The sequence below is a fragment of the Archocentrus centrarchus genome, chromosome 5 (assembly GCF_007364275.1).
Source record: "Archocentrus centrarchus isolate MPI-CPG fArcCen1 chromosome 5, fArcCen1, whole genome shotgun sequence".
NCBI lineage: Eukaryota > Metazoa > Chordata > Actinopteri > Cichliformes > Cichlidae > Archocentrus > Archocentrus centrarchus.
The window spans coordinates 12435611-12450472 of NC_044350.1; the positions used below are offsets into that span (position 1 = coordinate 12435611).

A 14862-nucleotide genomic window follows, 5' to 3' on the forward strand; every position below is an offset into this window, starting at 1 on the left:
TGTTTGGGGTGAGTTTAAAATGTTGTACTGTGCCTGCACCAGACCACTGAAATGTGTCTCACATTTTATTCACATGTGCAAATTACCTCCAGTGTTTCAGCGCTTTACGTAACTACCAAATACCTGAATAACAGAGCTGGAATGCAGCCAATAAATATTTCCTTTTAGCCACATCACTTTGCAGCAATGACTAAAGTACACAGTCACTGACAGGTTTTATTTACATTTCACTGACAGTAATGGTTTGCAGTTATTTTTGTGTCTTTAGCAGGGAATTGAAGACAGTGGGTACACTGCACTTTTTTTTTTTTAAGTGCACATTAAATTTGTGATTAAAATGTAAATCAAAAAGTTTTGCTTGTTGAGTCTTGTGAGTGGGACAAATGTTTATTTTTCAGTTTTGACTGTAATGAGAGCTTAGAAAAGACTACATTTATTTAATGAGAAGCAGAACGAGATCGGTTATGTTTGCAAGGCTTACATGTTTAACAGAAAACTTGAGCTGCTTGCTTTTTTTTGTCAGCTTCTAGCTGCTTATACGCATTTTTAAACATCTCATATCAGATAAAAGTACAAAAATCTATATGCACCAGTTCCACAATTTTTGTTTACAACATCAGGCCAGTAGAGGTGTCTTAGCTCATTTACTATGGGTCCCACCAATGAGATTTTCCTCAAGAGCAAAAATCTTTTTCCCATTTTAATCAGAAATTCACTTCACAAATTATAAAACTTCTCAGATCTATTCTGTATATGAAGACACAAAAGGTTCCTCCATAAATGGAATCCTACACCTGCTCTAAAGAAACCTTTAATCATTTGAATAAAAAATTAATGGGATAATTTGCATACACTTTGTAGTAGGTGGGCTAAAATACACAGTACAGTTTCAAGACCTTTTAAATATTGACCTATAAAATTTTGTAATCAGTATATCGTTAAAAAAAAAAGTTCCCGGATCTTTCAGGGGTGGCTGTGGCTCAGGAGGTAGAGCGGGTCACCTATCAATTGGAAGGTTGGCGGTTTGATTTCTCTCTCTATCCTTTGGCAAGATACTGAACCCCAAGTGTGAATGTGTGTGAATGGTAGACCGTAAGCACTTAGCTATAGATGGAAGTGCTTGTGTGAACAGGTGAAAGCAAACATGCATAAGCAACTTTGAGTGCTCAGAGTAGAAAAAACACCATATAAGAACTAGTCCACTTACCAGCTTTTCAAAGAAACATCAGCTACATCCCACTAAATGTTTTATTCTTTTACAGATTTGCTACAGAGTTAAAAACTAATAGATATTTACAACTTGAAAAGCAGATGTAAAAAGCTTTTAAAAAGCCAGTCTAAACGTTACTAAAAAGTTATTTGAATTTTGGAAGACATCAAGTTCAACCCCACTACTAAAAGAAGAAAAACACTTCCCCAAATGATACATTTGGCTACCTTCACAAAAATCTTTTCCTTTCATGACCATAAACAATGAGACAAATGAAACCAAATTTATGAAGTATTTTTTTGAAATTTTATTTCTTTGAAAGGCTCATACAAAAACAAAACAAGACAAAAAAAAAAAGAAAAGAAAAAAACATTTTAAGACATTTTAAATTTAAGGCATATATTGCACAGTCTTAGATAAAAAGGACATCTTCCCTCAGTTGTAGGTTTAAGGCACAACAGTCAGCCATACTACCAACAGTCACTTGTGATTCACATGAACTTGAATGATCACATTTTGAATGCATGTAGCTGTACAGAGGCCACACAGTTTGATATAAAGCTTATGCAAATACATTAAAAGTCATAAAAGAGGGAAAAAAAAAATACATATGTTCTGACAGTAGTGTCAGTATGCAACTTACCAACCAAATATAAAAACACTGCCATTTAAAAATTAAGAGACAAAACAATAAAACCACCTTAGCTGTCCGTCCAGTATTACAACCATTAAGGTGTAGTCACAGTGGCATGATTTAGTACGGATGATAAAAATATCACAATTAATACTTAATTACCAAGACATGACATAAGCCTGACATGACTTTTGTAAATTGAGGTATAAATGCACATCAGACTACTGAGTACCTGAACAAAATAAAGCCTCAAAAATCAAAATCCTCTGATACACAACAACAACAACAACAACAACAACAACAACAACAACAGGCAGTGTGAAAAAACACAAACACAAAAAAGAAGGGGAAAAAAAAAAAAAAAAAAAAAAAAAAAAAGGAGAAAGAAATGTAAGACCGCTTTTGGAGTTTCCACGTCTGCCAAGAACAAGACAAGAGAAAATGTATTTTCTAGGAATGATTGTGGTGGTTGATGCTTGGCAGTATGACATCATCAGGTCCTACACATTTTTAAAAAATCTAACTGTTGAGCTAAACACAGCTCAATAACACTGGCAAACATGACAGTATCATAGATTAAGTTTTGCTACAGCATTAAATTTCATACAAAGGTAACTTTCCCACAAACACTGCTACTGTTAAAAGTTGAGATGGCATTCAGCCACAGATTGAGGTTTATCCTAACACAGTTTCATGGAAACTACAGATTTATGATTAGAAAGCCTACTGAAACCATTTGTAAATAAAACTGGAAACCACAGATGAGAAAATACTAAAATATTATGCTCTTGTATTAAAAAAAAAAAAAAAAAAAAAAAAAGTCAACTACTATGTGCACCCTTTTCCACCAATCAAACCAAATCCTACAAGAGAACAAAGAAAGACGGATAATTTGACTACCTTCTGAATAAAAGGGGATCAAACATAAACCATAAATATTATAAACCATAGAAGTACAATCTCTCACACTAAACAGAATGTTTCGTAGAGCTGTAAGGTTTTAAATGTCAACAGATGATTGCCTAGAAGAAAAATGTGTTTTTGGCTAAAACACTAAAATACTGCTCTTAAAAAAAAAACAAACAAAAAAAAAAAACTACAGTAATAACTGCAGAAAACAACTGGCAAAAAGCACGTACTTCAGGGAAGGTCAATGACAAGTCACACTCTTAACTAATCAAAATCAGGAATATAAAAAGGAAAGGGTTCAGGCTTGCAGCAGTAAAATCAGTTTCTCTTTTTCCAAGTAGACATTTACAAAAAAAAAAAAAAAAAAAAAAAAAAAAAAGAAAAGAAAGAAAGAAAGAAAAAAGGAAACTACTACACACATCACTTAAAAAAAAAAAAAAAGAAAAAAAGAACACACAACAAAACGAAACAAACACATTGCACTATAGGATTCTAATGCTCTAAATATAAAAACAAAACCATGCCCTCAGTTTTCATCCTGGAAGGGAATGGATGTTAGGCAGTCATCAATGTCTTTTGTACATTCAATAAAATCCAGTACTGCTACTAAAGAGGCCAACTTTACTGGTGGTGCTAATGACACCAAAAACTGGGGAAATCAATACAACATGGTAAAAATGGTAAGAGGCTTTAAAAAAAAAAAAAAAGAAAAGAAAAAGAAAAAAAAAAGCCAGCATAAAAATTTGCAACACTTCGCTGCGCTTAGGAATGTGAAAGTGTAAGAGTCCACTTCCGTTGTAAAACAGCATTTTAAACAATCAAAGTCTTTTCACCCCCCCAAAATCTGATTATCTAATTCACTGATGCACAATCTGCAGGCTCAGCTTTAAAATCAAAAAGGTACTGGTGATGAAAAATACATTCTCCAATGCTGCGCTGTCCAGCTTTAAAATAGTGTTTGGTCTCTAGAATGATATATTTAAAAAAAAAAAAAAATTCTAGTTAACAGTTTCACTCACTGTGTGCAGTGGGCCCCACACTGCGGTGATGGGGGGTTTCCCCACTTGCAGGGAGCGGGCTTGCCTGGTGACCATGCTCCAAACACGGGGCACAGCAGCTGAATTCCTCTGTGAACTACTGCTAATACTGCTACTGGTGCTCGCACTGCTCAGGGACGAGGCCTCCTGAGAAGCGGTGTGCTGGGAACTGAGGCCAAGAGGAGGTGTGATAGTGGATATACATGGGGCTGAAGCCAAGGCAGCAGTTGAAACCTGGGCAGAGGCAGATGCTGGGGTTGTAACTGAGGCTTCAGAAGACACGATGGTTGAAGATGGCAGAGGGCATGTTACTGTAACAGGAGTTGAGGGGGATTTTGGACATGGCAGTTGAAGTGGTACTCCTCTGGAGGGTGGGACAACAGCTAAATTTGGGGATAACTCCTGATGTGCAGCAGAGACGGAAGATAAATTTGTGACTGGCAGAAGGCCTGGTGATGGCACTGAGATCGACTTTGTAGTGTGCTCTAAAACACTTAAAGGGCATGTAGTGAAAAGCGGAGCTGCAACTGAACTCGAGGACGAAACTGGTGGAGCTGTGGTGATGACTGAAGCAGCAGCTGGTTGGTGAGGATCTGGCTGTTTTAAAACTAAGGCAGACATTGGCACTATGGTTGGCAGATGGGTGCTAATGAGTTGAGGCTGATCCTTCTCCACGTGGCAAACAATAACTTTATTCACAGGAAGAGGTGATATCGCTGGGGCTGAGATCAAGAGTGGAGCTGGGAGAGCTGGAAGAGATGCTTCTGAGCTCACAGGCACTGAATCAGTTCTTGAAGGTACATCTGATGCTGGAACAGCCATAGCCTTCTCCATCAGATGCTGCACCCTGGAAGGATCCATGACTTGTTGGTTGTCCTCTGGAGGAGGTGTTAGACCTATGTCTCTACTGCAAGTGCTGTTCTGTGGCTCTGCTTGTTCAGTCTCTGTGGATTTATTCTGGCTCTTAAGTTTCATCTCGTTTTCAAACTCTATAGCTTTCAGTGCAGCTACATCTGCCAGGAGGCGCAAAGCACTAAAGTCCGGGACAGGGTACTGATCTGCAGGAGAGGAGGGAGGTGTGCTGAAGAGGCAATTGGCCTTAGCAGCTGCCTTCTTTCTGGCAAAACCTGCAAAATGAGCCCCTTGTTCTTTTGCTTTCCCTACCAGACTCATTGTATCCAGCTTCATCAGTGTCTGGTCTGATACATCCTTACCAGGGTAGCCTGCTCCTGTTAGAATAGCTGTTGCTGTGCACCCAAGAACACTAAGGTCCAAAACTCGGGTAGACTGAACGTATGGGCGCTGCGGCAATGGCCTGGTAGAGGAGTGGCTTTCTGAAAGGGAGACGCCACCTCCGTTGGAGGTGTGCCCTTCATTTCTACTGCCAACCTTGCGAGAGATGGTGAACTTGGTGGGGTCTTTGCCATCCTTGCGAAGCAGTTCAGGGAGTAGGCGACGGCGTGCATTGATGAACCAGTTACAGATCTGCAGGGGGAGGGAGATTTCAGATTTGAGATCAAATAATGTTCTCTGCTTACTAACATCAAGTTAGAAAGATCTCAGAATGTGTCAGAACACTAAAAAAAAACAAAACAAAAAAAAAAACTTCTCTTGTGCTCAAGGCCCTACTGACCCCCTCTAGTGGTACAGCCTTCCACATTAGAAAGACAAGCGTGAGAGCCCCCCCATACAGCTGGCAACAATGAAGGTTTGAGCTCCAATATGCTGAGCCACAGCAAAGCCAGCCAAAGGCATTCCACTGAACTGACTACATAACAAGAAACTCATACTGATCTTTAATGCCTTATCTAATGCAGCCTGTCTGTGCACGCCTATGTGCTGAGAGGGAAAGAGGAAATGTGTACTACTGACGCAACAAAGTGAAAAGGGAAGGCTGGGAAAGTGTTATTCTCTGTAGAACAATGTGGTGAAAACATCCAGCTATTGCTTTGGTTTCACTTGTTCATGAACTGATCGAATAAATGCTAACGCATAGTGCATTTACATGCACAATCCCACCAGATGTCACGTAGATGCACTGTACCTTCACAGAAAGATATTAAGAGTTTGCACCAACAGACAGCGTTTCATATCTGTGCCGCAACTTCCTCTAGGAAGCGAAGAGAATCCGGGAAAAGCCAGTTATAAATAAATGCATTAAAAACTGCGTCTTACCTGCAGCACAGTGAGTTTGGTTTGGGTCGACAGACTTTGTTTCTCCTGCTCTGATGGGTAGGCGTTGAAGCGGTGCTCGTACAGCCAGTTCTTGAGGATCTGCACCGCCTCCTTGGGCAGGTTACCACGGCGACGGCGCTTCCCAGCGAGCCCCCTTCCTGACAGGTCGAGCGGGGAGTCGTCATCGCTGTCCGCTGAGGTGTGCTCCTGCTCCGGTTGACGATCCTCTTCGAGAGCTGAGGGGAGAGAAGGCGAGACGTCAGTCACTGTGCCTTTTAGAGCTCCCGACTGGCTCGGGTTATCGGAGGTGGTCGTTAGTATTATTTTAGTAAGGAAAGGGAGAACGTCAGCCGTCTTCAGGCACACACAAATCTAACTAGTTCTTCAGACACCAGGTAAACAGACAGGCAAAGGCAACTGTTTGATCAAACACCAAGCAGTAAACAAGTGCACAAACTTTTTATTTATTTATTTTTTTAAAAACTACTACTTAGTAACTAACTTATAGTAAGATTTACAAAAGCTTTGTGAGTTTAACTTTGTTGTGTGCGCCTTTTAGAAATAAATTTATGGCTGGCATTGGAATGAAGGAATCTCCCCTCAAAATGGAGCATGCCTGATCCCAGGAGTGGGCAAGTGAATGCAGTAAATGTCCTTCTGTGGGGCGGGGTGAAACCTGACCCCTGGGGGGTGGGGGGCAAGCGCCTGTCCTCACAAAGACATTGTGGCCATATCAACATCACAGTAGCTAGTGGCCCAGGAATCTATTGACAATGCAAAGCACCTCAAGCCAATTCAACTGAAGGCTGCTGGAGCAATTGACAAATCTGCATTCCTCCATTTGCCACAAAAAGTAGAGGGGGGGGGGGGGGGGGGGTAGCAGCTACCTGATTATTGATTATTAATATGATTTCAGACAGCCCGGCTCTGTCGGTGGGGTAGACATTTATAACACGCTTAATGTGGTCAAACCGGGTCCGATAAAAACAGGACTTCTAGCTTGACAGAGATTTGAGGCATTCCCTGCAGTGCCCTGAAGAGGCGTGACGTACGTGATACTACAACTACTGGATCACGGACCTTCGAGATCTGAAACCCGACAATCTGCCTATCTATCTTACTGACAGCGAGCAAATACAACTCAGTGCAGGGCTGATTTAGTTTACTTTTAGTCCGATAGCACAGAGTGTCACACCAGCATCACGCTGATCAACTTGTGTTTACAAAATGTCCTCTCTACCTTTGTAGGCATCTGCAGTTTGGTGCCTTGGAAAGTCCTGAAAAAGTAAAAAGTTGAATACATGGTAACGATTTAAAAAAAAAAAAAAAATCCGATCGTCAGAAAATAAAAAACACACTGCAAAACAGATCGCTTTGTCACTGAATCAGGGTTGTATTTTGTATTTGTATTATTTTTTTTTTAAAGAAACTCATAAAACATGATGTTACATTCAAACGGACTAACCTAGAAGAAAATAAAACAGGTAAATTAGCCATCTGGATCGCACAAAGGAGGCGAGCAGGGACGCACAGCCTCCCCGCATGTCGCTCCGCCAGATGGACACCATGCCTGCCTCCAGAGATAACTAGCTGGCTAGCTGTCCCTCCAAATTTCAACACAAACACACGCTGCATTTGCTCGCAACAAAAACCCCCGCATACCAGGCAGAGTCAACAGCAAAAGCCACGCACGGCTCGCAGACAGACGCTACGTTGGTGATAAACGGACACGGCAAAAACAGGAGAAAAAAGAAAAACACAAGCTTACGTCGTTTGACTGCTTTCATTCTTTGTTGATGGCTGGGTTGAAAACACGCAGCTGTCCAAGTTGCTCGCTGTTACAAAGCGTGCCCGGGAGCCAAACGATGGTTGACACAGCGACACTTTCTTCCAAGAAGCTGAAGGTGTCGGACTCTCGTCCCGACTCAAACCGAAAAAAACCCCGTCGCCGCCTGAGTTGTGCCGCACAGATGTATGGAGAAAAAAAAAGTCACATTTCCACCGCAATCGTTGCTTTCTTGCAAAGATAAATGTTGGCTGTCTTCTAGCGCTCCTTCCTTTTACCTGCAGCGGTTTGCTAATCTTGACAGTTGATCCCGCCCCTTTCACAGCTGTCAGCCAATCACGTCGCGGCATTTATTCCTAGGCGAACGCGAGCCAATCACGGCGCGTTTTTAGGCAGCAGACGGACTCGGTGTCACAATGACTGACGGGAGAGCCATTTCATTCAAAATATAGCGCAGTCATTTATACATTGTTATTATCTCGACACGGTTAAAAATCCCCAGTGGTTACATTGACACAAGTAGGATTTAGATATATAACAACCCAGTAATCCTTTCCACCGCTATGGTCATTTTATTCTCGTCTCCGGGAGCCAGTTTATATCGTGGAGGCTTCGCGATATATTTGAGCAAAGACATTCTCATAAACCTCGAAAGAGTTGACTGGTGACCAAAATTCACTTGTTCACAATGTTATATTCCAAAAATATTATTCATACTGTTATTTCTAAACCCTATATTTCACCTGGTTTCATTAAAACAAGGACTGTTTTTCTCAATATTTGTGAGAGACTCACCCCTCCAAATAAGCGGGAATTTTTGGTTTCTGGAAGATAGAAAGCACATACAAAACCTCTTTAAAAAAAAAAAGTTCCTAATCTTCTTTCACTGTTTGCCATGTGGCGTAAAACTACTGTACAGTTATAATTCAGTAATAGCAGGCATTACACTTCTTTTGTCCTGTTTAAAAGTCAGGAACCAGATCAAAATAATAAAATAAATACAGCCATGATGACCTTTTTTAGAAAGTATTGTGTGCATTTTATTGAATTTTAGGTCTCTGCATTATACATCTGAACAACCTTGAAATAGTATAAACAGCTCTATGGCATTGTAAAAGATGGGGATTTTAGTCTGACTGTGTTCTTATTTACAGAAGACATTTTAAAGAAGCAGGGGGTGGGGGAATGCAAGATTATTAGTTTCATCTTAATATCAAACAACCCTTTTACTCAGTATTGCGCATATACTTTAAATATTACCAGAGTATAGTGACAAGAATCTAGGTAAAATCTCACTTTATGAACACATCCACTCACTCACAACTTTGTCTCAGACAGTACAACCAGTTTCACTAAACCCACAAACCTCAAATTACACACAGCCTATAGAGTAGTTTAATGAACAGATTTAAAATATGTGCTTGCTTCATAAAATATTTGTTCTAGTATTTTACAGACACTTTTTGCTACATCATATCTCTCGTGTTTAAGAGTATTGCCTGTGCCCCTCACCCCCTTTCCCAGTTCTATTCCAAACTCAAAGAAACAAGGAAGGGATGCTAAAGAGCTTTTTTTTTTTTTTTTTTTTAAGCTTTCTCTTTTTTTCCTGTCTTCAGAGTGCTGCATGGGGTTAGTTTCACTAGATTCACACCGTTTGAAGGAAACACATGTAAATATGCAACTGGATACAAGTATCAAAACTGACTTCCCAAAATGAAACTTGACCAAAAACAAAAAGAAAAACAAAAGACTGCTCATCAAGCATATGCTCTGATATGAAACCCATCATGTGTTTAGTGCTCAACAAAACCACATTCATTATCACCCATAAAAATCAATAGTTTTACAGGAACACTCCCCCAACCCCCCCACAGTGCCACTGAGTACATCACTGATAAACCTAGAAACCAGGAAATAGTTAGGTGTGCCTCAGTGATTATTTGTGTGCTAAAGAACGGCTTTGTTTAAATGTATGAGATGAGCTTTCTTTTGTCTTTTTAAGTACCCCACTTACATGTCTTGGCTTTACACACACACACACACACACACACACACACACACACACACACACACACACACACACACACACACACACACACACACACATCAGCAGGCTGATCATGGAACAACTTTCTCTGTTTCTGCCCTCCTTCCTTTAGTGCATTGGCGATGCCACATTTGTGTTTTATCTGCATTCAAGTCCTACAGTTTTGTGCAAGCAAGCAATCTGTGGAAAAATATTTGAGAAAATGAGAAAAATGATATATGAAATTATGTAACCTATTACATAATTATTAAGTATTGTAAATCATGGCAGTGGGCGCACAGAGTGAAGACACTGTCATCTAGAAGCCACCCTGTTTACACATAAAAGAGACAACTATGCTTATTTTAGCAAAACATTTCGTCAGACGAGTTCTTCCAGACGCTCAGAAATTAAATCAAGCCAACAACCAAGTATGAGTCACACTGTAGGTCTCAGATGTTAATGGCCCTATTCACTCCACTCAAGGAGAAGGGGGTACTGACAGCCATCACGGAGCCAACTTTTGACACCTCTGTGCCATTTTTCTGGCTGATAGACATCCCCAGCAGGCAAGCACAACAGGTAAAGAATGGCGAGCAATCAAGAGTAAAAAGTGCTAGTTACTGGGCATTTCCAATTCAAATTATGCACTTCTGGTTCACAGCATGTGAGAAACAGGAATTGCAATGCTAAGGTCAGTGGCAAGTAATTAGGAGAGGACAGTTGGGGTTTGTTTGCTTACCAACTGAGAGTGTAAGAAAGGCAAGCGACAGCGGTTGATCTAAGGCATGTCAGGGGTGACTCTCTGGCTGGGTATGCTACTTGCAGTGTAAAAATCTAAAGTGGAGGAATATGCGCCATCAACGAGATGCGTTCCCCTTCATGCAAAACAGGACAGCAATGCAAGCAATTTAGTTTCAACCACTGTTGCCCTACAGGCCTCAGAAATGAAGCTTTTTAGTTCATGAACCAAGTGGAGAGTCTCGGACCAGAAGCGATGGCCGGTTCAAGCATGGGCTTATCAAAATCTTTAATGTATATGTTGCTATGGCTACAGTGCACTTCATCTATTTTCACAGTCGACTGTTGAGTTACTTGCAGCTGACATTTAAACACAAGATGAATTTAAAACAGTGAATTCATCTTTGGCTTATGCGGTCTTCAGTGGGGAGAAAAAAGCAACTGAATAAATGATGAAAACACAATGACTAATGCATGTAATGCTTTAATAAGAAAGTTTTCTTTGAATTAAAAAAAGTGCAGGTATTTTAGGTGCTCTTGAGAATTTGGGGGGGGGGGGGTGGTGGTGGTAACAATGAACTTAGATGGGAAGCAAAATAAATCAAAAACACTCCTGGAAACTCCTGCACACTCTGCCTGCTGCATGAATTCTAAATGGAGGTTAACAGAAGCACTTAAAGATGTCAAATATTTATGTAACTGCAGTTACAGCACAAATATAAAATCCAAGTGTAGTGGGGAAAAAAAAGGAAAACAAAAAGGAGTGAAAGATGTTTTTCCCAACAATAAGAATAAATATTCTGTGTATTATTCCCACTGGCATTCTCAGGGATGAACATTCCCCCTCAAAAGTTTGGGGGTAATTTAGAAATATTCACATTCTTATGAAATAATAAAGCATTAGTTTATACAGTGCTTAAAAATGTATTACATCATCTGTCATAAAAAAAAAACCCCAAATATTTTAGAAATCTGACAAAAACTTGTTTAAATCTCAAAGTTTTTGAATTCACTGAACTGAATTCATGTTTTTATACCCAAATTGGAGCCGGCACGCTGTCAGAAATGAATCAAGCATAAACTTCAACCACTAAAACTCATTTTTCTGTTCAGGAATGCAAGAAAATAACTGTAATCTGGTATCGTAATAATTAAAAAAATCATGTGCTTTACCATTTTTTTCTGCTTTTTTTTGTAAAACCGTAAATTTGAAAATGGAACAATAATTATATTCTAACATTAAAAATATGTTCAATGTAAGAGTTTAAGCGTACTGGTGGATTAACCATTACAGAAAGATGGTACCAATAATGTTAATTTAGGGCAGCTGTGGCATAAACCTTAACATTGGTTGGCGGTCTAATAAATTTTTAAGTACTGTATAACATGAAATTTTGCAAAAATGTTTTAAAATAATGAATTAATGAAGTCATTAAATATTATATGATTTTTGGAATATATATAAAAAGGTGTGCAAGGGTCCATTTACAGCACCAATCCTGTGTTCGAGTGCCACATTACATCACCAATTGCATGTTATATTGTTAAAAGAGTGCAGCTCAGGGCACAATACCTACCTATGCATGACAGCTACATCACTGAAGTGCTGTGCTTCACACACAGCTGTCAGTTTAGAAAGAAAGAACGCAAGAGGAAAAATGTCCTCTGCCAAATATTCAGGTAACTTATTAATAATAATAGAATTATAGCCTTCACTGTGTTTCTGATATAACTATAGACAGACGTACACTCGTCCATAATTACATCAGATAATTATTATAGAATATAAATATTATAGAAATAATATTTGGGATATTTTTTTCCAGACATATTCCACATCTTTACATTATAGTGAAAAATATCAGTCACAGCCCTGCTAGGTTAAGAATATGACTATAAATAGATGTTTTTCTCCTGACTGTTTTCGCTGAGAACTGCATGTTTCACATGGGGGAAGAAAAGTGACACCGTGGATCTTCAGATGCAGAGTGTCGAGTTGTGCTTTTCAGATAAACTGTGTGACCGCTCTACTTGCTAACATAAGAAGCAAACCTGGTATTTTTATGCTCTTTGATTATGTTAGAACATCTAAAAACTGCAGTGCTCATTAAAATATTGGCTATTTAAGGGTCTGATGAATCGGCCTTTATGGGTTTTATTGTTGTCTCAAAATGCTCCTGGAAAAAAAGAAAAGAAAAGAAGGAACTTTCTGATACAAATCAGCCTGTTTTTGCTCTAGGATTTTGCAGCTATTACATTTGGAAAATGTCATCTATCAGTGTGCACTATTCTTTTCACAAACCAGCACCGTTTAATGAAGCTGTCAACTGAAGGCTTTCTAAAACATTGATTTATGTCTCTTTGCTCAATGATCTGCTGAGCTCACCCAATTCTTTCTATTCTGTTCAGAGCCAGTTTGCACATCTCTGAGCAGGCAGTGGGACAAAACATTGTATGAATAGATATATATATTTTTTTAGAAGGTGAGAATACCTCGACATGTTTCAGAGGAAAGTACTTTTTTTGGTAAAAATGAGACGGTAACAGAAACAACAGCTCCAGCTACTAAACTAGCCAAATGTGTTTCTTCTATTAACAGCACGAGTATTAGCAGCTATGCTAACATAACTAAAAGAGGTTTCCTTAAAATTAACTATCCTTTTAATATGATGAACTTGCATTAGGGGACATAACAAGCAGTTAGAACACAGGAGTGAAGGTTGCTGATAATGGGCCGCTGCATGACAGACATATGAATGCATCACTGTCATTTACAGCATTTCTGCAGGTCAGTGCTAAATTAGATTCAAACAAATGAGCTTCTCTCACAAAAACATTTCACAGTTAATCCCAAACTTTTGAGTGATAGTGCATATCCTAAAATGTCCTCAAGCTTTATCTTATTACTGGGATGTGCTCGTATTCAAAAGGTAAGTGCTAGGAACTGTATAGATACCCCACTCAAACCTGACTTGCAGTTTCATTATAGCAAAGCTATTCAAAATATCCTGACCTAAACTGAAATTTATATAACTCAAACGGTGAATAAAGTAAACAAACAAATACGAGGAAGACGCACATATGCGAGTCTGTAGTGTGTGTGCAGTGTCTGTGATGGCCACAAGGCGGTGTTGTGCAAAGCTACAAGATGGCCAATGATCTGGGAAGCGAGCAGGACGATGGAAGACAGAAAAGCATTAACGCTTGCTCTTCTGTCTACTTAAAATATCTTATAGCCAAGATACAAGAACATTTAAAACAGTCTTCATATAGATTCTTTAGGATATAATTTTCATTATTACAATACCTTCATTAATATCAAGAACAGTAACAAGAAAAGACAAAGTTCATCAGCTGAGGTTTTCAATGGCAGACTCAAATGAGGAGTTTCCTGCTTCAAAGTCCGTTGGGTCCAGGGAATATCCAATGTTTCATTTGCGGTTTAATTTAATATTCTTTGAAGTCACCAGGACCAGCCTATTAATGTACGAATGTGTCAAAACCCACCAGCCCCTGTTCACTGGAAGCCTTCTCCCCCCCTTTCCCTCCACCGGTACCCATCGTTACTGAGATGGCTCATTTACATTGCAAACGCTTCCTCTCCTTTCTCCAGGTGTTTCAGTGACACTTATCTGTCCTTTGTTACAACCCAACGGTCCTCTCTCACAGTTTCTCTCAGAGACGAGTCTGGGCCTCAGGGACGTAAATTTCGATGCTGTCTGCGCTCTCTGTGGCCGAGTTCTGGCGAAATGAGGCAGCCTTCTTAGCAGCCAGCAGACGCTTGCGAGCCTCTTGTCGCTGTTTTTCCGCCGAGGCCGAGGAAGAGTTGGATGAAGAGTCGGCACTCTTCTCGCGGCCCAGTGGTGGTCGTGCCTTACCAGGCTTCTTTGACGCTGGAGGGGCCACCTTCTCCTCGCCCTGTTGTGTTGGAGTGACAGAGAGGGAACAATAATGTGTGAAAAGAAGAAGGAGGGGAAAAAAAAAAAAAAGGACATGCCATCCAGTGAGAAAATACAATCAAGAAACAGTCCTTTCTCAGTTTAGGCAGACAAGACTTTGACGAGACATTACACCAATGCTAACTGTTTCCAATTAAGATTGAAATCACAGTGATTTTACATGATAAACAGGGTCACACTGACAGTATAGACAACTGGTAAAAACAGGCAGACATTGAGGGGAAAAAAAAAAAAACAACAAACAACAGTCATTTGAATATCAATTTTCAAAGACATGAAATGGTAACATGAACTGATGGGGAGATTACATTAAACTTAAATTATAACTTAAGGATCACGAGACATACTTGATGCACGCACGTCGACAAGCAACAAAAAGCAAAAG

General features: G+C 39.7%; 2 protein-coding genes across 2 annotated transcripts in view; both read right to left on the minus strand.

The window, feature by feature from the left end:
- Positions 1-3902: 3902 nt before the first annotated feature.
- Positions 3903-7823, minus strand: tgif2 (TGFB-induced factor homeobox 2). The gene is made up of 4 exons (XM_030728802.1): positions 7734-7823; positions 5966-6201; positions 4324-5275; positions 3903-4024 (listed from the first exon to the last, which is right to left on the minus strand). The coding sequence occupies exons 1-4, from the start codon at positions 7750-7752 to the stop codon at positions 3903-3905; spliced, it is 1329 nt and encodes a 442-aa protein (XP_030584662.1). The 5' UTR covers positions 7753-7823.
- A 971-nt stretch (positions 7824-8794) lies between these two features.
- Positions 8795-14862, minus strand: part of dlgap4b (discs, large (Drosophila) homolog-associated protein 4b) — a 114415-nt gene continuing 108347 nt past the window's right edge. The window contains exon 15 of the mRNA XM_030729262.1: positions 8795-14436. Coding sequence (XP_030585122.1) covers positions 14194-14436 — 243 coding nt within the window. The 3' untranslated portion in view covers positions 8795-14193. The remainder of the gene's footprint in view (positions 14437-14862) is intronic.

Coding starts and splice junctions, on each gene's coding strand:
- tgif2 (XM_030728802.1), bottom strand. Junction 5,276..5,965: donor CCAAACTCACTGTGCTGCAG/GTAAGACGCAGT, acceptor CTCCCCCTGCAG/ATCTGTAACTGGTTCATCAA. Junction 4,025..4,323: donor TCCACCAGTTTCGTCCTCGA/GTTCAGTTGCAG, acceptor GCCTCTGCCCAG/GTTTCAACTGCTGCCTTGGC.